Source organism: Ranitomeya imitator, chromosome 3 (genome assembly GCF_032444005.1).
Source record: "Ranitomeya imitator isolate aRanImi1 chromosome 3, aRanImi1.pri, whole genome shotgun sequence".
Classification (NCBI taxonomy): Eukaryota; Metazoa; Chordata; class Amphibia; order Anura; family Dendrobatidae; genus Ranitomeya; species Ranitomeya imitator.
This window is the reverse complement of record NC_091284.1, coordinates 222,110,282-222,134,763: the sequence shown is the minus strand read 5'-3', so window position 1 is coordinate 222,134,763 and position 24,482 is coordinate 222,110,282. Positions and strand designations below refer to the sequence as shown.

Below are 24,482 nucleotides of genomic sequence, written 5' to 3'. Positions count from 1 at the left end.
GGGATGACCTCTTCATCCCTAGTAGGGACAGGAAAAAACACTGAGGGGGAGGATGAGGGAGGGGTTATTTAACCTCTTGTCATTTCCTGTCCCTATTAGGAAAGGGGTAACATCCTCCAGGTGTGCTGTCGTGGTGGTTACTAGAGAAAAAAAGTTTGTTTCAAAAATTGTGCTGATGTAAAGTAGACATGTGGAAAATGTTATTTATTAACTATATTGTGTCACATAACTCTCTGGTTTAACAGAATAAAAATTCAAAGTTGGAAAATTGTGAAATTTTCAAAATTTTCCGTTTTTTTCACAAATAAACGCAAGTTATATCGAAGAAATTTTAGCACTATCATGAAGTACAATATGTTACAAGAAAACAATCTCAGAATCGCTAAGATCCGTTGAAGCGTTTCGGAGTTATAACCTCATAAAGGGACAGTGGTCAGAATTGTAAAAATTGGCCTGGTCATTAACGTGCAAACCACCCTTGGGGTAAAGGGGTTAACATTGATGGTCTATCTTTGGGATAGGTCAATAAAGTCTGATCGGTGGGAGTGCAACACCCAGGACCACTGCTGATCAGCTGTTCCTGATGTTGGTGCTCAATTAAGGAGCTGCACGGCTGTTGATGGAATAGTGATTACGGCCGGCTTCTGCACATCCGTGCTGATTTATTTCAATAGGGGGTGAATTTGCAGTACCTGGCCACAGCCACTATAGAGTAGATGGAGCTGTGTAGCTCCGTAACCGAACAGTTCCAGTCGCCACCGGGAACAGCTGATCGGCGGGGGTCCCGAATGTCACACCTCCCACCGATTAGACATTGATGACCCATCATAAAAAATACACCATCAATGTTAAAGTCCCAGAAAATCCCTTTAATGCTATGGAAAGTTATTCATGTGAATCTCTAACAGTCAAACAAAAAAAATTCCAGATCAACTAGATTTTGACCTCAGATCGGCACTGGTCACACTTGCTCGTTTCAAGAAAAGGTGCCAAAGGGCTTTCTAGTGTATAGCCAGATTTACCATCTTGTACCACGTGTAGGCAAACGGCTACTGTGTGTAATTATGACGCCCTTACTCTAATGTGGAACATGAAGAGTGAAATTTAATTCATAGTTTTACAGAATTTACAGTTTAGGGCTCTTTCTGAAGGACTCAAATACTGATGTTGATTTTACCTGGCATGACTGCATGGCTTGCACACAGTAAACATCTCTAAGCTAATTTGTTCTGGAACAGTCTTCTAAAGGGATTAGTGTTCTGGCAGATTGTATATTCACTTGCTTTTCAGTTGCCATGACTATCTAACAGCATGCTCCATTTTCTACACAAATAAATACAATACATATTTAAAACGTTGGAGAACAATGTATGAATTTAAAGGGTTATTTCCCTGAAAATCCCCAGGTGACCCCCTATGTATAATATATAATGTACTAATTGCTGGTCACTTGGACCCCAGTGATACCGAGACCCTGGCTCCGGAACCCCAAGAACAAGGCTCTGCAGCTACTTCCTGAGTGCCTGGCCTCAGCTCCAGTCACTGCCTATGGGACTGCTGCAAAAAGCTGAGCTTTGTACTTTGTTCTTTTCTTACCTGGGTTAATGATGGCTCCTTGAGACTGAGGTATGTCACAAACCTCATAGATTTTGATAGGATTCATAGGAACTTCTTTAGTGCCATCATAAATGAGTTTGAACTCCCGACTCTTGTTAAGGGCACAGCGGAGTTGGGCCTTCCACTTGGCTGGATCAGGATCATCTGCTCCTTCATGATATTTGCCTGTCTCTACAGCCCATGCCTACGAACAGAAATCAGTGACCATTTCAGTATGTTAGATCAAGAAGCTCTATGGCGGGTTCTGTGATCACTGGGCCTGACAAAAGGCAGTGGCAACAATTTATCTTTAATTGAGGCCGAAATCAAATCCCAGTTTTTTTCTATGAGAGATGCTGACATACTGTTTGGATTATTGGCAGATCTCTGAATTAGGGTGCGCTCACATCTGTGTTTAAACTCGGCGAGTGCAATGTGAGGAAACCTCGCATTGCACTCGCTACAATGTTAATAACTGAGTCAGTATTGTAAGATTGCACTTACTGAGTGTATTGGGGTACACTCACTTGGCACAGGATTCAAGCACTTAGGCAGTTTTTCTACTTTATCAGTCCACAAGGTTTATTATGGCATCATAAACCTGATTATGTACAGTTCATCATATACACTTCATAAAACACAATAGGCACCAACCGGTGACATTAAGTTGCAGCTTTATCTTTAGACGCTTCATATTCGGCTTTATCTCACGGACACTAAACATGCTGGACCTCTCACTTCGTCCAGTTACCATGGGTGTCCGTACGCCGAACAGTTCCAATGTCCCTAGTCATATCGCACATGACATTGGGTCGCGGTCTCTAAACACACTGATCCTTATCTGACCAGTTGCCATGGGTGACTGCACAGCACCCCATACGCTGGGTTACCTTCTAGGAGCTCCTGCTCCATACGCTGACTCCTGTCAGTAATCTCTCTCTCAGGGAAGCTGCCGAACTGGTATCACCGTCCCCGTGCAATGCCTTGCTCACCAGGCCACCTGACAGTCCAGATCCTCAGACGGGCTATAGCTTCCCCAAACGCCGTGCCGTCACGGACTCTACACACACATCCTCTCTGTGCACTATTCAGGACGTCCATCCCCATCTGGGGCCGTCCAACACACAGGCCCCTAGGTCTAAGGCCCCCCCATGTGCTCTTCAGGGATCTAGTCCTACTCCCAGGACCTCCCAACACAGAGGCCCTCCAGGACCTCGCACAAAGACCACTCAGGTCCATCCATCTTTTTCATGTGACCCATATGGTCACATTATAAACTTGTAGCCACTACCATAGGTGGGAGGAGTGTGTGGCTAGTTCAACCATTACAACTCCATGCATATCCTGAGGAGCACATGCAGCGCCCCCTAGCTGTAACAGGGGTCACTGTATCACAGTATTCATCTGCAAATTTTTCCTCACCTAGAATTGGCATGAGGAAAAATTTGCAGCATGCTGCATATGGCTGCATGAAACGGATGAGACTCAAATGAAAGTCATTTTCTTTTTTGGGTCCTCCATTTTAATAACCGGTAAAGGCCAAGTAGACAGCTGTGAGTTGATATTAATAGCCAGGGAAGCTCCATGTTTATTACCCCCTTCCCAGGCTATAAACATCAGCCCCCAGCTGTCTTCTTTCCCTCAGCTGATTAAGAATTATATGGGTGACTTAATTTTTTAATGAATACCTAAATACATGTATAGTAAACTACTCACGCACTCCACTGATTGTATATCTTACTGACATATTTCTATTAGTGATGACAAACGTGCTCGGATAACATCTTATCCGAGCATCTGGCAATGCTCGTATATTATGTTTGAGTTCCTGCGGCTGCATGATTTGTGGCTGTTAAGACAGCCTCAACACATGTGGGGATTGCCTGTTTGTTACGCAATCCCTACATGTGTTGAGGCTGTCTAACAACCACAAATCATGCGGCCGCAGGAACTCGAACATAATATACGGGCACTGCCAGATGCTCGGATAACACCCGAGTGTGCTCGGATAAAATCATGTTTGCTCATCACTAATTTCCAACTATGCATTTAGCTATATCTGGAAACAGGAACACATGGGCTACTTGCACAGTGAACAAGTCTGTATGATCATGTTCACACACCACCAAGAAACCTGAAGACACAAAAGAGAATAGTAAAACCAAAAACACTCAGTTTGAAAAAATGTTGCAGTAATCCGCAAGTGCTAGTAAAAGATGTAAAAAACAGGGTATTTGGTTGATACGTATCAACCAAATACCCTGTTTTTTACATCTTTTACTAGCACTTGCGGATTACTGCAACATTTTTTCAAACTGAGTGTTTTTGGTTTTACTATTCTCTTTTGTGTCTTCAGGTTTCTTGGTGGTGTGTGAACATGATCATACAGACTTGTTCACTGTGCAAGTAGCCCATGTGTTCCTGTTTCCATAATTGTTCTCTTGTGTCTACAAGACTGGGGAGTTCCACCACTCCTCTTGGGCTATCTGCACAAAAGCTGTTCTACCCTGTATGCACACATGGATTTTTCCTCTCTGAACCCTGTTCACACAGGTTATATACAGATGATCAGGTTTTTAAATACATCAGATAGGGATTGCATACATTAGTTAGGACTGCTCTGATAAGGGTATACCGTGAAGATTGGTAGAGCAGCTTAGTATACATTTTTTGCAAAAAACGTATCAACCAAATACCCTGTTTTTTACATCTTTTACTAGCACTTGCGGATTACTGCAACATTTTTTCAAACTGAGTGTTTTTGGTTTTACTATTCTCTTTTGTGTCTACACATTTAGCTATATCTGTATATAAGACTGATTGATTAGTTCAAAAACTAGCTTGAAATGACAGAATTACTGTATGTAAAAGCCGATGTTAAAATCGCATTGCATACACAAGTCATGTGGATGCTACTGTAGGTGAGGGAAAAACTAACAATCGCATGGCATACGGATGCTAGGTGGGACTAGGTGATAAAAAAACACATACACGACACTAGCATGTCTCCAACTTTTTCTGGCTGAGAATCTCAGCTACTTTTTATTCGCAGATGTGAACCAACCCTTAGGCCGAGGTCACACTGCCATAGAATACGGACAAGTGCCATGTGATAAAACATCGCATAGCACTCGGACCACTGTTAATCTATGGGGCAGCTCACATCACAGTTTTTTTCTCAGCCGCATTGTACGTGCGAGTGAAATCGCAGCATGCTGCGATTGTCACCGACACTCGGTGCACTTGCACCCATATAAGCCTAAGGGTGCGGGTGACAAAGCGCACATCACTCGAGTATCATCCGAGTGCTGTGCGATATACGCTGACCCCGGCAATGGAGGAGATGGAGAAATTAATTTCTCCGCCTCCTCCGCAGCTGTGCTCCGATCCTCTGTGCGAGAGAATCGGAGCACAGACGCATAACACTCGGCTCCAGATCGCAGCAGAGCAGGAGCCGAGGGTCATTAGCATATCGCATCCGATGCTCTCGTATCTCTTCAATATCTTTGCGTATGTAATCTACTGTGTAAAAAAAAAAAACAACAAAACAAAATTGTGATAGACATTCTATGTGTTCTTCAATTTACATTATTGTAAGACTGATAATGCAACTGATTATCAGCACTGTACACCGTTGAAACAATTGATCGCTTCTTTGATTTTTTTTTCTATTACCAAATTATAGATTAATGGTGTAGAATTGTTTGCCTAGGAGAAGGTTTGTAAAGGTACCTTCACACATAACGATATTGTTAACGATATCGTTGCTATTTGTGACGTAGCAACGATATCGTTAATGAAATCGTTATGTGTGACAGCGACCAACGATCAGGCCCCTGCTGGGAGATCGTTGGTCGCTGAAGAAAGTCCAGAACTTTATTTCGTCGCTGGATCTCCCGTGGACATCGCTGGATCGGCGTGTGTGACACCGATCCAGCGATGTCTTCACTGGTAACCAGGGTAAACATCGGGTAACTAAGCGCAGGGCCGCGCTTAGTAACCCGATGTTTACCCTGGTTACCATGCTAAAAGTTAAAAAAAACAAACAGTACATACTTACCTACCGCTGTCTGTCCTCCAGCGCTGCGCTCTGCACTCCTCCTGTACTGTCTGGGAGCCGGAAAGCAGAGCGGTGACGTCACCGCTCTGCTTTCCGGCTCCCAGACAGTACAGGAGGAGAGCAGAGAAGCAGAGCGCAGCGCTGGAGGACAGACAGCGGTAGGTAAGTATGTAGTGTTTGTTTTTTTTTACTTTTAGCATGGTAACCAGGGTAAACATCGGGTTACTAAGCGCGGCCCTGCGCTTAGTTACCCGATGTTTACCCTGGTTACCGGCATCGTTGGTCGCTGGAGAGCGGTCTGTGTGACAGCTCTCCAGCGACCAAACAGCGACGCTGCAGCGATCCGGATCGTTGTCGGTATCGCTGCAGCGTCGCTAAATGTGAAGGGGCCTTTAGACTAGCACTCTTTACCCCACCATGTGCTTTTCTAAGCTAAACACAGATTAGGAGGACAGGTGAAGAATAGGGTCTGGGTAAACACCTGGTCCAGAAGAATGAGCCGATCAGCTCCTCCTTTCACTTAAATTGGGTTTATCCCGTTGTAAACATGTTCTAAGTAAAGATCTGATTACCATCTTTTTACCATTTAAAGCATGCTCAATGCATTCACCCATTACATGGAACGGTTTTCCAAATCAACAACACTTTTTGGAAGTGCATTTGGACAGCAAGGTGGATTGCTGTTAAGGGGAACTAGAGAAAAAAAAAAAAAAATCTATAAATCTTCAGCATAGCGAGTGTGACCAGAGCGTAAGTGTGAACGGCGGTAAGTGTGACTTGTGATTCAGTGAAGAGGTATTTGGAAAGCCTTTAACAAATACCTGTGTGAATTGGTGTGAGTTGCTGGATTGGGAGTAGCTATATTCATAAGGGGTTAACTTAGGGCGGGGGCTCATAATTAAGGGTTTATAAGGGGCAGCTGTTTGGGGCTCAAGTCGCTCCCTCTCCCATCATTCCCCGCTCTGCCTGGCGCTGACACTGCGGGTGTGCGATGACGTCATATCATCACACACCTGCTGTGTGACCGGGCAAACTGCAGCTGCTGAGACCGGAGCATCGCTGGGCACGAGGAGAGTTGAGTTGCTTTTTAAAAAAAAATATATCACTGAGTGATAACTGGATTGTGGGGCTGGCGGCATTACAGTCTATGGGTGGCTGGCGGCATTACAGTCTATGGGTGGCTGGCGGCATTACAGTCTATGGGTGGCTGGCGGCATTACAGTCTATGGGTGGCTGGCGGCATTACAGTCTATGGGTGGCTGGCGGCATTACAGTCTATGGGTGGCTGGCTGCATTACAGTCTATGGGGGGCTGGCTGCATTACAGTCTATGGGGGGCTGGCTGCATTACAGTCTATGGGGGGCTGGCTGCATTACAGTCTATGGGGGGCTGGCTGCATTACAGTCTATGGGGGGCTGGCTGCATTACAGTCTATGGGGGGCTGGCTGCATTACAGTCTATGGGGGGCTGGCTGCATTACAGTCTATGGGGGGCTGGCTGCATTACATTCTATGGGGGCTGGCTGCATTACATTCTATGGGGGCTGGCTGCATTACATTCTATGGGGGCTGGCTGCATTACATTCTATGGGGTGCTGTATTATATTATATATGCTGGGGCTGCATTATACTATATGAGGGGGCTGCATTATATTCTCTGGGTGTTAAGTTATACTCAAGGGGCTACAATATTCTGTGGGGTGGCTGCATTATACTCTGTGGTGGCATCATTATACTATATGTGGGCTGCATTATACTGTATCGAGGACTATGGTCAATACATTATACTATATGAAGAACTATGGGGTGCATTATACTATGGGAAGTGAATTGTACTACATGGATGACAATGGCAGGACATTATACTATATGGAGCACTATGAGGAATGTATTGTACTATTTGGAGGACTGAGGAATGTATTATACTATTTGGAGGACTGAGGAGTGTATTATACTATATGGAGGACTGAGGAGTGTATTATACTATATGGAGGACTGAGGTGCACATTATAATATATGGAGGACTGTGGGGTGTATTATACTAAACAAACAAAATGCTACCTATTCAGAGTGATTGGATTGTTTATATGGGAACAGAAATCCTTGTTCTCAGCAGCACATCGCCGGTGTAAACTGTAGTTGTGCTGCTGATAACATGATACTGTATGGGGACAGAATGATCTAATTGTGATTGTTCTGTTCCCTTCATTCTTTCTCAGTTGGTGTAAAGAGGCCGGGAAACAAGCGAACGACTTCACTATTGTCGATCACACTCGTTTAGTGGCTTGAGATCAGCGCATGTAAATACAGCAGAAATGCTTCGCAGGGAGATCAGGCAAGGATGATGACAGTTGTAGTTAGCACCCGGCGCCTGGGAATAGCGCTAACTCTACTGCTTTTCCCAGCCGCCAGAGCATTTAATTCTGGTATGTGTAATGATTTTTAGGGTTGAAGTCAGCTGCGTAATGTCAGCTGCCATCAATCCCTGGTGTAAGTAATGGAGAGGTGTCTATCAGACACCCCCACTACTAGCCCAGACCTGGCGAGACCCAGCGACTCTGAAGAGCGGTGATGGTAGTAACAATACTGCTCTTCACAGTCGCCGAGCTCAGCGCAAGACCTGGAATATCTGAAGAGAGGTGATGTTACTGATGTCACCGCTCTTCAGAGTCACCGGGTCTCGTGCTGCGCTCCATCGTTTTACACTCCCCTCACTTCTTGTAACCTACAAGTGTACAAACATATTATACAGCAGGGGTGTCAAACTGCATTCCTCGAGGGCTGCAAACAGGTCATGTTTTCAGGATTTCCTTGCATTGCACAGGTGATAATTTAATCACCTACAGAGAATGATTCCAGCACCTTGTGCAATGCTAAGGAAATCTTGAAAACACGCATGGTTTGAGGCCCTCGAGGAATGCAGTTTGACACCCCTGTTATACAGTCCCCATGTGACAAGTGGGCTTGTGTAACTTCAAACGACAGGGCTGAATTTTAGTCTCAGTCCGGCCCTGCGACTCTCCCATACACAGAAGCGCTCGTTCAGCTGAGAGCTCTGGTGTTCTCTAGGAGAATGTCGCCGACTGACACGTCTCCCGGTGGCTTATCCCTGGGAGCACAATGCGACAAATCTGACATGTGTAATCGAAATATCTCTTGACCATCAGTCACCCAGCGCAGCCATACATATTAAACAGTTGTTTGAACCAGTTGATATACTGTAGGCATGATCATCCAACATTTGTTTAATTAATATAGAGGCCTTAAAGAGAATCTGTCAGTAAGGTGTTGAACCCTCCTAAGCCATCTATGTGAGCGTACGTCACAGGAAGCTGAATAAAATGATATCTTCAATCTCATGTCTTGTTCCAGACATATTCATGTTTTCTTATATATATAAATGAGCGCCTCAAGATCAGAGGCCGGACACTGATCAGCATGAGAATTTGTCATCAGAGCTTATTTTAGACAAAAAGGGGGTCTTACCAGTGAAACTAATAGTGATGAGTGAGTATACTCGTTACTCTGTTTCCCCGAGCATGCTCGGGTGGTCTCAGTATTTTAGCGTGCTTGGAGATTTAGTTTTCGTCGGCCTCAGCTGCATGATTTGCAACTGCTAACCAGCCTGAATACATGTGGGGGTTGCCTGTTTGTTAAGGAATTCCTACATGTATTCAGCCTGTCTAGCAGCCGCAAATCATGCAGCTGCGGCAACAAATACTTAAATCTCCGCGCACTCACAGATACTCGGAGAACACCCGAGCGTGCTCGGGATAACCCAAGCAATGAGTATACTCGCTCATCACTAGTAACTACCACAACCCAGTAACACTGAACTTTATCTGATAATAACACGTTTGTATCTGTAGCTCTCACAGCTCTGCTGTATTATCTGACAGAGAGCTGGAAGCTGAAGCACTACGAGGAACCTGCAGATGTGTAAGGTATAATCACACACCACTCTGCTGTGAGATAATGTGAACAGAGAGCAGCCATAACATATCACATTGGTAACAACCCTTTTATTTAAAAGCCCTGGAGACAGATTCTCATGCAGACCAGTGTTCAGCCCATAGCCTGGAACAGCTCATTTACATATAAGAAAAGTGTGGATATTTCTGGAATAAAACATTGGTTTGGTAATATTTTATTCAGCTTCCTTATGACCTACATGTCCTTATAGTCCGCCTAAGAGGGTTGAAACTACAGAAAGAATCCCTTTTTCGTACATGAAAAACATTGTCCAGTGCTACATTACAGGTGCTGCCACCCCCAAAAAATTGTATTCGTGTTTTTTTTTTATGTATGCACAACCAATTGAAACCCTCTTGTAGGCCGTTTATTGGAATCATGTCAGTTGTAGCCATGTTCACGGGATTCATTTTTATTTGGCATGTTATCACTAACCTTGAAGATTGTGTTCTCCTCTTCATGCTGAGGACTGTGACGTGTTGCGTGCTTCCATGGGATTTGAAACCTCTTGGCATCTCTGTCCAACCAAGACAGACCAGGATACATTCCACTGTCCACCTGAGACACCAGCCATGGCTTTAGACGAACACGACGAGGGTGCAGGGCCATTTTCTGCAATAAAGAAACCAATATTGAGATGTTTGGTCTCAAGTAAAACTAATATTTACTGTCTGTGGAGATGGAATTCCATCATAGGAATGCCAAGAGCAATCAAGGTCAACTAAGAATAGATTATTAAGATATAATGTATGTCTCTTCCTGATTAATTCTGCTTCAGCCAATAATTTACTGCAGCCTTTCATCTTTGTCACTGAACAAATATTTACCTGGGTCATGAATTCCAGAACATCTATTAGATGACTTTGCCCTCTCACACATCAAACCTGTCTAAGAAGGTATCAAATACCAGATACAAGTTCTTCTGTGACACTTTAGAGTCTTCTAAAGGAGCCTAACACCTTGGACCTAGGTCCATCAAGTTCAACCTTTCGCCACCAATTACCTGAAAAAGTATTCTGCCATGTCACTTGCCCCCTTTCCCAAATACATGGCTGCTTAGCCAGGTTAAAGGGAAGTCTATGAAAATCACAGAATGCTGAGCAAGCTGCTCTCATTTGTTTCTGGAACTTCCATCTACGGGTACATCAAAAGAAAGGTGGCCACCTCTTTATTGACTTGTATAGTGAGAGCACTGGCCTAAATCAGCAAGACCGTGTCAAAGGACCTATGGTGTCCCAATAGTCATTAAGAGGGACTTGCTCCTACCACAGGATTTTATGGCAGATCTTAAGAGAGTAGTGGAGTCTCTCTCCTAGAAAATACAGGAGTGCTTGGTGTAGCGGAATGGTTCTATTTTGGTAGATTCAGGAGAGAGTGTCATCAGCTAAACAATCATATGACCTGTGTATGGGGACATTTATAGGAAAATGCCCCTCCCCCCAAAAAAATAAAATAAAATTATACGGGTTTTAGACACAGTCCAATTAAAGGTCCCCATCACACATATGTATGTATAGGAAACGTATGTCTCTAAATGAGCCATTAACAGGAGCATGTAACCTTTGGAAACATATGAAATTCAGGTTTCAGAATGCAAAGTTCTATAGAAAACAGATGAAAGGTGAAGAAGTACACCCCCAATGTCCTTTGATGTTTTCAAGTGGTAGACTGAAGGAAACGTGCAATTAACTATTTACTGCACTTCAATAACCTGGACCCTCAAATTAATAACAGGGAAAATATACAGTTCTTGACTAAAAGACTATAGAAATTTGGTCCTTAATGCAGATCATAGGAAGCTTTGTACACAAGCTTAAGGGGGTTTAAAGGGGATACGATTTATTTCTAAAATGGCTAGAACTGGTTAGAAATTAAATAAAATGCTCCAGTTCTGCCAGTTACTTGGTCCCTGCTGGTCTCTACTTCTTGGCTCATGTTCACACAGAGGGAATGCCTTCTCGGCCAGTCCTAGTGTGGAGTCAGGTCACCAGTGCAGTCATTTATTGGTTGTAAGGGAATTTCCAGTGCGACGAAAGGGAACCAGGAAATGGAAACCAGTAAAGGTAGAAACAGAAGCTAAGGAGGAGCATTACTTCGTCTGAGCTCTTCTAGGAAATAATATTCTACTGAGAAGTGAAACATTACACATTTTGTTTTTAAAATGACACGCTACCTCAACGATATCTGGATTTGTGTGCCCATATTCATTTTTTGCATGACATAAAAAAAAAATACAGAAAACTTGCATAACTTGGGTAGTAATATGTGGTGATATCTGCATGTACTTTGTTTCAAGGCCGTGTTCCCACAATGTGGTCATGTTGTTGTTTCAGATGTAATTTTTACAGAACAGGTTTGGTCTAAACTGTAAAAACGAAGCTGGCAATACAAATGCAGATTCATTTATCCCATCACAGCAGGCTCCGCTGTGGCCTATTGGTGCAGTCATGCAAGGCCCTATTCACATCAAAAGCCCAAATTTAGAGTTCTGTGAAACAATGGTCCTTGTACAGACAGGCTGCAAGTCGCTCAACAGTTTGATTGATACTCGTGAGGCGGTCGAATTTGGGTCAGGAGACCCGTGGCCAGTCCATACACCACAGTCCATACACGGATGTCTGAATTTGGCCTAAGGTTACAGCTTACCTTTTCCAGACAATTGCTGATGGCAGTAGCTTGCACATGGCATGTTATAGATGCCGGCGTTCTTACTGGGGTTTTTGCTATAGGGAAATGCTTTAGAAAAATCCCAGTAGTGTTTTTGCTGAAGTGTCTTTTTTAGCATCTTTTATGTCGGCTGTGCGGGAGGGTCTTCCAAACAGAAGCCACCAGAAGAATGGATCGGTGACTTAGTTATGCCATTTCCTGGCTTTTAAACTCTTAAGTGGTTAAAAGTAGCTGTGTGCACATACCAAAAAAAGTTTTTTTTCCAGGTCTAGACCCCCTTCAAACATCAGTATAAACCTGATAATGAAAAAAAGCAGTACTGGTGTCATTCAGGGTTTTGTATCAGTGTGTCATCAGAAAAAAAACAGCATTGCTGTCGCTGTCTCCAGGCATAGATCCCGTGAATGACGCACTGCACACAATAATTCATCCAGAGCTAAACTTTATGGCCCTCCATTATTTACTTAGCCAAATGAACAGTGACACAAAACAATAAAAGCAAGGATTTTAATTGCCAATTCATGCAGTTTTTGGTTTATCCAATGTAACCCAAAACTAATTACAACATCTTCTCGCAGGACATGTTTCTTTACTCAGTTCCTCAAGTCGGAGGTTTGGCTTTCCAGTCTTGAACCGGGAGTAAGAAGGGACAAATTCATTATGACGCTCACTTCTCTTAGTGAGTTTGGTGCATCCAAGTGCCAACATCAGAAACGTCTTCCGGTTTTGACTGGAGTTTTTTTCTTACGTTACTTTTATGATTTAAGTTATAACAAAATATTGTCTGTGTCCAGCCACATCCCATTTCACCAAGTTCTGCAGCATAAAAATATTAAGGGTCCAACTCATCAAGACGGACATTTCATATATCATACAGTGAGGGGTATGCAGGAGTAAGGTTCGCCGAACTCATTAAGGCTACGTTCACATTTGCGTTGCGTCGGGCGCAACAGCGGCGATGCATGCGTCATGCGCCCCTATATTTAACATGGGGGGGCGCATGGACATGCATTGTGCTGCGTTTTGTGACGCATGCGTTTTTTGGGGCGCAAGCGTCAGGGCACAGAGGACGCTGCTTGTTGCATTTTTTTTGCGCTATAAAAATGAACGCATGCGTCACAAAACGCTGCGTTTTTGCGTGCGTTGTGCATGGGCACGTTTATATACTACGTGGCTGCTATATACTGCGTGGGCTGTGCTATATATTACGTGGCCTGTGTTATATACTGCATGGCTGCTATATACTGCGTGGGCTGTGTTATATAGTACGTGGCTGTGTAATATACTGCATGGCCACTGTTATATATTGCGTGGCCACTGTTATATATTGCGTGGCCACTGTTATATATTGCGTGGCCACTGTTATACAGTGGGGCAAAAAAGTATGTAGTCAGTCAGCAATAGTGCAAGTTCCACCACTTAAAAAGATGAGAGGCGTCTGTAATTTACATCATAGGTAGACCTCAACTATGGGAGACAAACTGAGAAAAAAAAATCCAGAAAATCACATTGTCTGTTTTTTTTATCATTTTTTTTGCATATTATGGTGGAAAATAAGTATTTGGTCAGAAACAAACAATCAAGATTTCTGGCTCTCACAGACCTGTAACTTCTTCTTTAAGAGTCTCCTCTTTCCTCCACTCATTACCTGTAGTAATGGCACCTGTTTAAACTTGTTATCAGTATAAAAAGACACCTGTGCACACCCTCAAACAGTCTGACTCCAAACTCCACTATGGTGAAGACCAAAGAGCTGTCAAAGGACACCAGAAACAAAATTGTAGCCCTGCACCAGGCTGGGAAGACTGAATCTGCAATAGCCAACCAGCTTGGAGTGAAGAAATCAACAGTGGGAGCAATAATTAGAAAATGGAAGACATACAAGACCACTGATAATCTCCCTCGATCTGGGGCTCCACGCAAAATCCCACCCCGTGGGGTCAGAATGATCACAAGAACGGTGAGCAAAAATCCCAGAACCACGCGGGGGGACCTAGTGAATGAACTGCAGAGAGCTGGGACCAATGTAACAAGGCCTACCATAGGTAACACACTACGCCACCATGGACTCAGATCCTGCAGTGCCAGACGTGTCCCACTGCTTAAGCCAGTACATGTCCGGGCCCATCTGAAGTTTGCTAGAGAGCATTTGGATGATCCAGAGGAGTTTTGGGAGAATGTCCTATGGTCTGATGAAACCAAACTGGAACTGTTTGGTAGAAACACAACTTGTCGTGTTTGGAGGATAAAGAATACTGAGTTGCATCCATCAAACACCATACCTACTGTAAAGCATAGTGGTGGAAACATCATGCTTTGGGGCTGTTTCTCTGCAAAGGGGCCAGGACGACTGATCCGGGTACATGAAAGAATGAATGGGGCCATGTATCGTGAGATTTTGAGTGCAAACCTCCTTCCATCAGCAAGGGCATTGAAGATGAAACGTGGCTGGGTCTTTCAACATGACAATGATCCAAAGCACACCGCCAGGGCAACGAAGGAGTGGCTTCGTAAGAAGCATTTCAAGGTCCTGGAGTGGCCTAGCCAGTCTCCAGATCTCAACCCTATAGAAAACCTTTGGAGGGAGTTGAAAGTCCGTGTTGCCAAGCGAAAAGCCAAAAACATCACTGCTCTAGAGGAGATCTGCATGGAGGAATGGGCCAACATACCAACAACAGTGTGTGGCAACCTTGTGAAGACTTACAGAAAACGTTTGACCTCTGTCATTGCCAACAAAGGATATATTACAAAGTATTGAGATGAAATTTTGTTTCTGACCAAATACTTATTTTCCACCATAATATGCAAATAAAATGTTAAAAAAACAGACAATGTGATTTTCTGGATTTTTTTTTCTCAGTTTGTCTCCCATAGTAGAGGTCTACCTATGATGTAAATTACAGACGCCTCTCATCTTTTTAAGTGGTGGAACTTGCACTATTGCTGACTGACTAAATACTTTTTTGCCCCACTGTATATTGCGTGGCCACTGTTATATATTGCGTGGCCACTGTTATATATTGCGTGGCCACTGTTATATATTGCGTGGCCACTGTTATATATTGCGTGGCCACTGTTATATATTGCGTGGCCACTGTTATATATTGCGTGGCCACTGTTATATATTGCGTGGCCACTGTTATATATTGCGTGGCCACTGTTATATATTGCGTGGCCACTGTTATATATTGCGTGGCCACTGTTATATATTGCGTGGCCACTGTTATATATTGCGTGGCCACTGTTATATATTGCGTGGCCACTGTTATATATTGCGTGGCCACTGTTATATATTGCGTGGCCTGTATTAACGCATCGGGTATTCTACAATATGTATGTATATAGCAGCCACATAATATATAGCACAGGCCACGTAGTATTTGTCTGCTATATGCTACATGGCTCCTATATACTACGTGGCCTGTGCTATATACTATATGGCTTCTATATACATACATAAATACATATTCTAGAATACCCGATGCGTTAGAATCGGGCCACCATCTAGTTGAGATATAAATGTCTATGTGTCAGCCATTGACCTTGCTTATGACCATTCACACATTTTTAAATAAATACACCTAAAGAATAGTGGGGTAATTAGATCTTTTTGCGGCTTCTGCTGTCTGTTAATTGTTATTTATTGTCTATTTATGTGGTTACCTATGTACGTATACCATTATGTATAATACTAGATGGTGGTCCGATTCTAACGCAGCGGGTATTCTAGAATATGTATGTATGCATGTATGCATGTATGTATATACGTCGCGCTGTGAGTGGGGGTTAAATTCCGCGCCAATATCACTGATTGGTTGGACCCGGCTGGCCGATCAGCGAAGCGTGGTTCAAATCTGGCGCCAATTCGCGGCTGGACTGCGCCTGTCGCTTATCGGTCATTGGTCGTGCCCGGCCGGCCGTGACCAAAGCAGTGTTTAAATACCGCGCCAATATCGCTGGTCGCGCCCGGCCGAGCGCAACTAATCAGCAAAGCGTGGTTTAAATTTTGCCTCAATTCGCGGCTGGACTGCGTCTGTCGCGGATTGGTCGCTGGATGTCGAGGGTTCGGGGTGCAGGATATAGTACAGCCACGTAGTATATAACACAGCCATGTAGTATATAACACAGCCAGCCACGTGGTATATAGCACAGCCAGCCACGTGGTATATAGCACAGCCAGCCACGTGGTATATAGCACAGCCAGCCACGTGGTATATAGCACAGCCAGCCACGTGGTATATAGCGCATATAACAGCCCACGCAGTAAATAAAACAGTCGATGCAGTATATAACACAGCCAACGTAGTATATAGCAGTGTGGGCACCATATCTCTGTAAAAAAAAAAAAAAAAAAGAGTTAAAATAAAAAATAGTTATATACTCATCCTCCGCCGTCCACCGAAGTTGTCCCGATGCGTGCGAGGCTGCCGCCAGCTTCCGTTCCTAGTGATGCATTGCAAAATTACCCAGATGACTTAGTGGTCTCGCGAGACCGCTAAGTCATCTGGGTAATTCCGCAATGCATCTCTGGGAACGGAAGCTGGCGGCAGCCTCGCCGCGCGCATCGGTGGATGGCGAAAGGTGAGAATAGCACCATTTTTATTTATTATTTTTAACATTATATCTTTTTACTATTGATGCTGTATAGGCAGCATCAATAGTAAAAAGTTTGTCACACAGGGTTAATAGCAGCATTAACAGACTGCCTTACACCGCGTTTTAACGAAGTCGGTTGGCCGCGACCAATCAGCGACTTGGGATTTCCGTGACAGACAGACAGATGGAAGTGCCCCTTAGATGAAAATTTATATATATATATATATACACACCCCTGCAATTCTGTCAGATAATACTCAGTTTCTTCCTGAAAATTATTGCAAACACAAATTCTTTGGTATTATCTTCATTTAATTTGTCTTAAATGAAAAAACACAAAAGAGAATGAGGCAAAAAGCAAAACATTGATCATTTCACACAAAACTCCAAAAATGGGCCAGACAAAAGTATTGGCACCCTCAGCCTAATACTTGGTTGCACAACCTTTAGCCAAAATAACTGCGACCAACCGTTTCCGGTAACCATCAATGAGTTTCTTACAATGCTCTGCTGGAATTTTAGACCATTCTTCTTTGGCAAACTGCTCCAGGTCCCTGATATTTGAAGGGTGCCTTCTCCAAACTGCCATTTTTAGATCTCTCCACAGGTGTTCTATGGGATTAAGGTCTGGACTCATTGTTGGCCACCTTAGAAGTCTCCAGTGCTTTCTCTCAAACCATTTTCTAGTGCTTTTTGAAGTGTTTTGGGTCATTGTCCTGCTGGAAGACCCATGACCTCTGAGGGAGACCCAGCTCTCTCACACTGGGCCCTACATTATGCTGCAAAATTTGTTGGTAGTCTTCAGACTTCATAATGCCATGCACACGGTCAAGCAGTCCAGTGCCAGAGGCAGCAAATCAACCCCAAAACATCAGGGAACCTCCGCCATGTTTGACTGTAGGGACCGTGTTCTTTTCTTTGAATGCCTCTTTTTTTCTCCTGTAAACTATGTCGATGCCTTTGCCCAAAAAGCTCTACTTTTGTCTCATCTGACCAGAGAACATTCTTCCAAAACGTTTTAGGCTTTTTCAGGTAAGTTTTGGCAAACTCCAGCCTGGCTTTTTTATGTCTCAGGGTAAGAAGTGGGGTCTTCCTGGGTCTCCCACCATACAGTCCCTTTTCATTCAGACACCGATGGATAGTACGGGTTGACACTGCTGTACCCTCGAACTGCAGGGCAGCTTGAACTTGTTTAGATGTTAGTTGAGGTTCTTTATCCAACATCCGCACAATCTTGCGTTGAAATCTCTTGTCAATTTTTCTTTTCCGTCCACATCTAGGGAGGTTAGCCACAGTGCCATGGGCTTTAAACTTCTTGATGACACTGCGCACGGTAGACACAGGAACATTCAGGTCTTTGGAGATGGACTTGTAGCCTTGAGATTGCTCATGCTTCCTCACAATTTGGTTTCTCAAATCCTCAGACAGTTCTTTGGTCTTCTTTCTTTTCTCCATGCTCAATGTGGTACACACAAGGACACAGGACAGAGGTTGAGTCAACTTTAATCCATGTCAACTGGCTGCAAGTGTGATTTAGTTATTGCCAACACCTGTTAGGTGCCATAGGTAAGTTACAGGTGCTGTTAATTACACAAATTAGAGAAGCATCACATGATTTTTCGAACAGTGCCAATACTTTTGTCCACCCCCTTTTTTATGTTTGGTGTGGAATTATATCCAATTTGGCTTTAGGACAATTCGTTTTGTGTTTTTTCATATAAGACAAATTAAATGAAGATAATCCAACCAAACAATTTGTGTTTGCAATCATTTTCAGGAAGAAAATGAGTATTATCTGACAGAATTGCAGGGGGTGTCAATACTTTTGGCCATGACTGTATATATGTAATTTATTAATACTTTTTGCGTTTAATATATTTGGATCCCAGTACTCCTTTTTGCTCTCTATTGGCCCAATGTGTTTTATATGAGGGGACTGAACTTATTCTAGAGGATTAATATTTGTTCTATATTCTGTATGGACTTGTCTGTATAATTAAACACACTATATTCATCTAACTATAGCTAATTTCCCAATAATACACACCAGCAGAATGTTTGTTTAAGGGCTTATACTCATTTGCGAGAAAAACGGACGAGTGCAAAATTGGATTGCACTCTGACCAATGTTAGGCTAGGTCCACACGCTGCGGATTCGTGTGCAGATTTTTCTGCGCAGGTTCAGAAAAATCCGCAGGTAAAACGCCCTGTATTTTACATGCGGATTTACCGCGGTTTTTGTGCGGATTTCACCTGCATTTTTACACCTGCGGATTTCCATGAAGGAATATGTGTAAAATGCTGTGGAATCAGCCCAAAGAATTGACATGCTCCAGAAAATAAACCGCAGAATGTGCACAGAGGATTTGGTTTTCTATAGCTTTACATGCTACTGTAAAACGCATGGAAAACAGCTGCAGATCGGCAATGTCAAATCCGCAACGTGTGCACATACCCTTAATCTCCGAGTCCCTGCTCATGTGCATTTTTTTCCATTCAGATTGGGCGGAGGAAAAAGTAAACAAATAAATTGTACAGCACTCGGATCAAGCGAGTGCTGTCTGATTGTTACACACCCATGTCCTTAAACTCGGCATTTCATCTGCCGCGTACAGTAAAATCTAAGCGTGACCCGACAAAATAGGATATATATATATATATCTAATATATAATTGCCTAGAATACTACTTCCTGCAATTTGTGCCAACTTCCTGTCCGGAGCTAATGTCCGGAGATAAGTGACGTCAACAGTGTCCAGTGTCTGATTGGTTGCCGCCTGTTGCGAGCGACCAATCAGAAACGTGCCGTACTGTGACACACTCCGCCCGCCATTTTGGTGTGATTTTTGAATTTTTACCTCACAGCAAGTTTCTACTGCGTGGAAGCGGGCCCAGTGACGTTGCTCTTCAAGCTCCTGCCGAATTTCGTCAAAAAAATGATAATACCATTTACCAAAACTAGATATATTTAGTTGTGAAGTGGTTCAGTGACATTTTCACACCAATTTTGAACTTTTGTTTGGTGTTTTCTCCATATACTGCCTATTATTTTTGTTCTTTCTTACTACTATTTATTAATTGTATTATTCTTACATTTGAATAAATAAAGTATATATGGATTCTAGACTCCCGATTCTTTAGAATCGGGCTGCCATCTAGTATGTATGTATGTATGTATGTATGTATGTATGTATGTATGTATGTATGTATGTATGTATGTATATATATATATATATATATATATATTAGATATATAGATGTCAGTGATATATAATTAGTAGCTCTTGTATAGCTTACTGTACATGTATTTAATTACTAAATAAATTATTTTCCGAAAAAACATGGGAGAATGGACAGATGTTTATACCCTGGGAAGGGGGTAATACCCATAGAGCTTCCCAGCGCCTGCACTGTAAGTTTGATGGGCAGCGCAACTGCGCATGCCCGAAAAAAAAAAAAAAAAAAAAAAAACAGCGCAGGCGCTGGGAACGCTAATAAAGGAAGAGGAGGCGGCGCCCGACACGCAGAGGCCATGAGTGACGGCTGGGAGGCGTCTGGATTAGGGGGGAAAGACCTGCCTCCCTGGCGATTTCGAGGTACAGTATGAGGGACAAATTTCAAAAGTGATTATTGCAGCGTTGGCAGAGACCTGAACTAAAAGAGCCACCTTGTCAGAATGCAGTATTAGTGAAGCACATAGTGGCTCTTTTAGTTACAAACGCCTGAGGGGGTGACAGGATCCCTTTAAAATCGCATCACAATTGGATCACATTCACAAGTCAGACGCCATTCAGATGCTCGCAAGAAAATCGCATGACACCAGTCGCACATTTCTGGACCGATATCAGACCGTTTTTTTTTACGGTGATATGTGTGAGCCCAAAAACAAAGTCTCCTATTTTTGCTGAGCATTATGTACAACCACATGAAGGTTCAACACCCCTAAACACAGCCGCCTAAGAGTAGAAATGGGGTGGTCCCAGCAAGTCTCAGGCAGGGTTCCCCAAACTTAAACTAGTTTGTTGGCACCAGTAAATAACACCAATATGGCACGAAGGGGAAATATTTAGCCCCAATAACAAACCTTATAGTATCAGTGCTAGGCCACATTCACACGTTCAGTATTTAGTCAGTATTTTACCTCAGTATCTGTAAGCCAAAATCAAGGGTGACACAATCAGAGGAAAACTGTAACAGACACACGTCACCTCTTCTGTATTTTTTTTATCCACTCCTGCTTTGGCTTGCAAATACTGAGGTAAAATACTGACTAAATACTGAACGTGTGAACGCGGCCTCACTGCCTTATTGGAAGTAAACCCAAAGGGAAATTGAAAATCCTATACTATAGAACATACTATGAGCACAACACTCTTTGGGTATTATACTGTGAGCACAACACTACATGGATAGTATACTATAAGCACAGTACTATATGAATAGTATACTATGAGCACAACACTACATGAATAGTATACTATGAGCACAACACTACATGAATAGTATACTATGAGCACAACACTACATGAATAGTATACTGTGAGCACAACACTATGGGTATTATACTGTGAGCACACTACATGGATAGTATACTATAAGCACAGTACTATATGAATATTAAGCACAACACTACATGGATATTATACTATAGGCACAACACTACATGGATATTATACTATAGGCACAACACTACATGGATATTATACTATGAGCACAGTACTATATGAATATTATATTATAAGCACAACACTACATGGATAGTATACTATAAGCACAGTACTATATGAATAGTATACTATGAGCACACTACATGGATAGTATACTATAAGCACAGTACTATATGAATAGTATACTAAGAGCACAACACTACATGAATAGTATACTATGAGCACAACACTACATGGATAGTATACTATAAGCACAACACTACATGGATAGTATACTATAAGCACAATATGATATGAATATTATATTATAAGCACAATACTATATGGATATTATACTATAGGCACAACACTATATGGATATTATACTATAGGCACAACACTATATGGATATTATACTATAGGCACAACACTACATGGATATTATACTATAAGCACAGTACTATATGAATATTATAAGCACACTACTATATGGATAGTATACTATGAGCACAACACTACATGGATAGTATACTATGAGCACAACACTACATGAATAGTATACTATGAGCACAACACTACATGGATAGTATACTATGAGCACAACACTACATGGATAGTATACTATAAGCACAACACTACATGGATAGTATACTATAAGCACAACACTACATGGATAGTATACTATAAGCACAATACGATATGAATATTATATTATAAGCACAATACTATATGAATATTATATTATAAGCACAGTACTATATGGATATTATACTATAGGCACAACACTACATGGATATTATACTATGAGCACAGTACTATATGAATATTATATTATAAGCACACTACTATATGGATATTATACTATGAGCACAACACTACATGAATAGTATACTATAAGCACAATACTATATGAATATTATATTATAAGCACAGTACTATATGGATATTATACTACAGGCACAACACTACATGGATATTATACTATAAGCACAGTACTATATGAATATTATATTATAAGCACACTACTATATGGATATTATACTATGAGCACAACACTACATGAATAGTATACTATAAGCACAATACTATATGAATATTATACTATAAGCACAGTACTACATGGATATTATACCATGAGTACAACGCTACATGGATATTATACTATAAGCACAGTACTATATGAATATTATATTATAAGCACACTACTATATGGATATTATACTATGAGCACAACACTACATGAATAGTATACTATAAGCACAATACTATATGAATATTATATTATAAGCACAGTACTATATGGATATTATACTATAGGCACAACACTACATGGATATTATACTATAAGCACAGTACTATATGAATATTATATTATAAGCACACTACTATATGGATAGTATACTATGAGCACAACACTACATGAATAGTATACTATAAGCACAATACTATATGAATATTATACTATAAGCACAGTACTACATGGATATTATACCATGAGTACAACGCTACATGGATATTATACTATAAGCACAGTACTACATGGATATTATACTATGAGCACAGTACTACATGGATATTATACTATAAGCACAGTACTACATGGATATTATACTATAAGCACAGTACTACATGGATATTATACTATAAGCACAGTACTACATGGATATTATACTATAAGCACAGTACTATATGGATAGTATACTATGAGCACAACACTACATGAATAGTATACTATAACATAGTTAGTAAGGCCGAAAAAAGACATTTGTCCATCCATATAAGCACAATACTATATGAATATTATACTATAAGCACAGTACTACATGGATATTATACCATGAGTACAACGCTACATGAATATTATACTATATGGGTAGGCACAATAAACACAAGTGCTGCGCAGACAGGTCCGGTGTTGGGACACCGTCCAGCACGTGACCGGAGGATCGCTCACCTGTACTGTAATCAATAGAACGTCCGAACAGTAAACAATGTGACGCTCTGAGGTTGCACCGAAGCCGCAATATGGCAGCTGATCGGTAACACGGGGGCGATCCCAGCAGAGCACAAGCAGGAAATGTCTTACCTCCACCTGCCTCCTCCACAGCGCAGATCTCCGGCTGTGAGCGATGTGCTGGCAGCGGGGAATCAATGAGGAGCCCCCCGGATCCGACCCCCTTGTGCCTTCTCGCTGCTGCTCCTGGGCTGTGAGCGCGCTCCCCTTCCTGCCGGCCGCCTGGCTCAGGTATGGCTGACGTCACTTGGCTCTGGGCTACAGGACACACCTAGCAGTGAGGCGGCCTGTGCTGCCAGCCGCTTGTTCCTCGCAGCATGAGTCAGGGCACGGACTCAGCGGGCGGCACTGTGTGCAAATGAGCCTGCAGGTGATGGCGACTGAAAGCCTCGCTGTCAGGTCTTTGCACATGAATAGACTGGTGTCAGGATGTGATTTGTGGCTGATTACGGACTGGTGAAGCTGATGGCATCTAGCAGGACATTGCTGGGAACTGGCTCCTCTAAAAAGCGCATTTTTCCATCATGGATCAGCTGCAAACGCTGCTGGTGTGATGAGGACTTCCTGCACATCCATTTATCCCTTTCCTGTGAACCCCTGCCAACGTATTTCCCAATGGTTATATTATTATTATTATTTATTATTATAGCGCCATTTATTCCATGGCGCTTTACATGTGAGGAGGGGTATACATAATAAAAACAAGTACAATAGTCTTAAACAATACAAGTCATAACTGGTACAGGAGGAGAGAGGACCCTGCCCGCGAGGGCTCACAATCAACAAGGGATGGGTGAGGATACAGTAGGTGAGGGTAGAGCTGGTCATGCAGCGGTTTGGTCGATCGGTGGTTACTGCAGGTTGTAGGCTTGTCAGAAGAGGTGCGTCTTCAGGTTCTTTTTGAAGGTTTCGATGGTAAGTGAGAGTCTGATA

General features: G+C 42.5%; 1 protein-coding gene across 1 annotated transcript in view; it reads right to left on the bottom strand.

The window, feature by feature from the left end:
- IRF6 (interferon regulatory factor 6) overlaps nucleotides 1-24,123 on the bottom strand; it is a 49,279-nt gene extending 25,156 nt beyond the window's left edge. The window contains exons 1-3 of the mRNA XM_069756157.1: nucleotides 23,622-24,123; nucleotides 10,063-10,239; nucleotides 1,597-1,801 (exon numbers count right to left, since the gene is read on the bottom strand). Coding sequence (XP_069612258.1) covers nucleotides 1,597-1,801; nucleotides 10,063-10,236 — 379 coding nt within the window. The 5' untranslated portion in view covers nucleotides 10,237-10,239; nucleotides 23,622-24,123. The remainder of the gene's footprint in view (nucleotides 1-1,596; nucleotides 1,802-10,062; nucleotides 10,240-23,621) is intronic.
- Nucleotides 24,124-24,482: the final 359 nt, after the last annotated feature.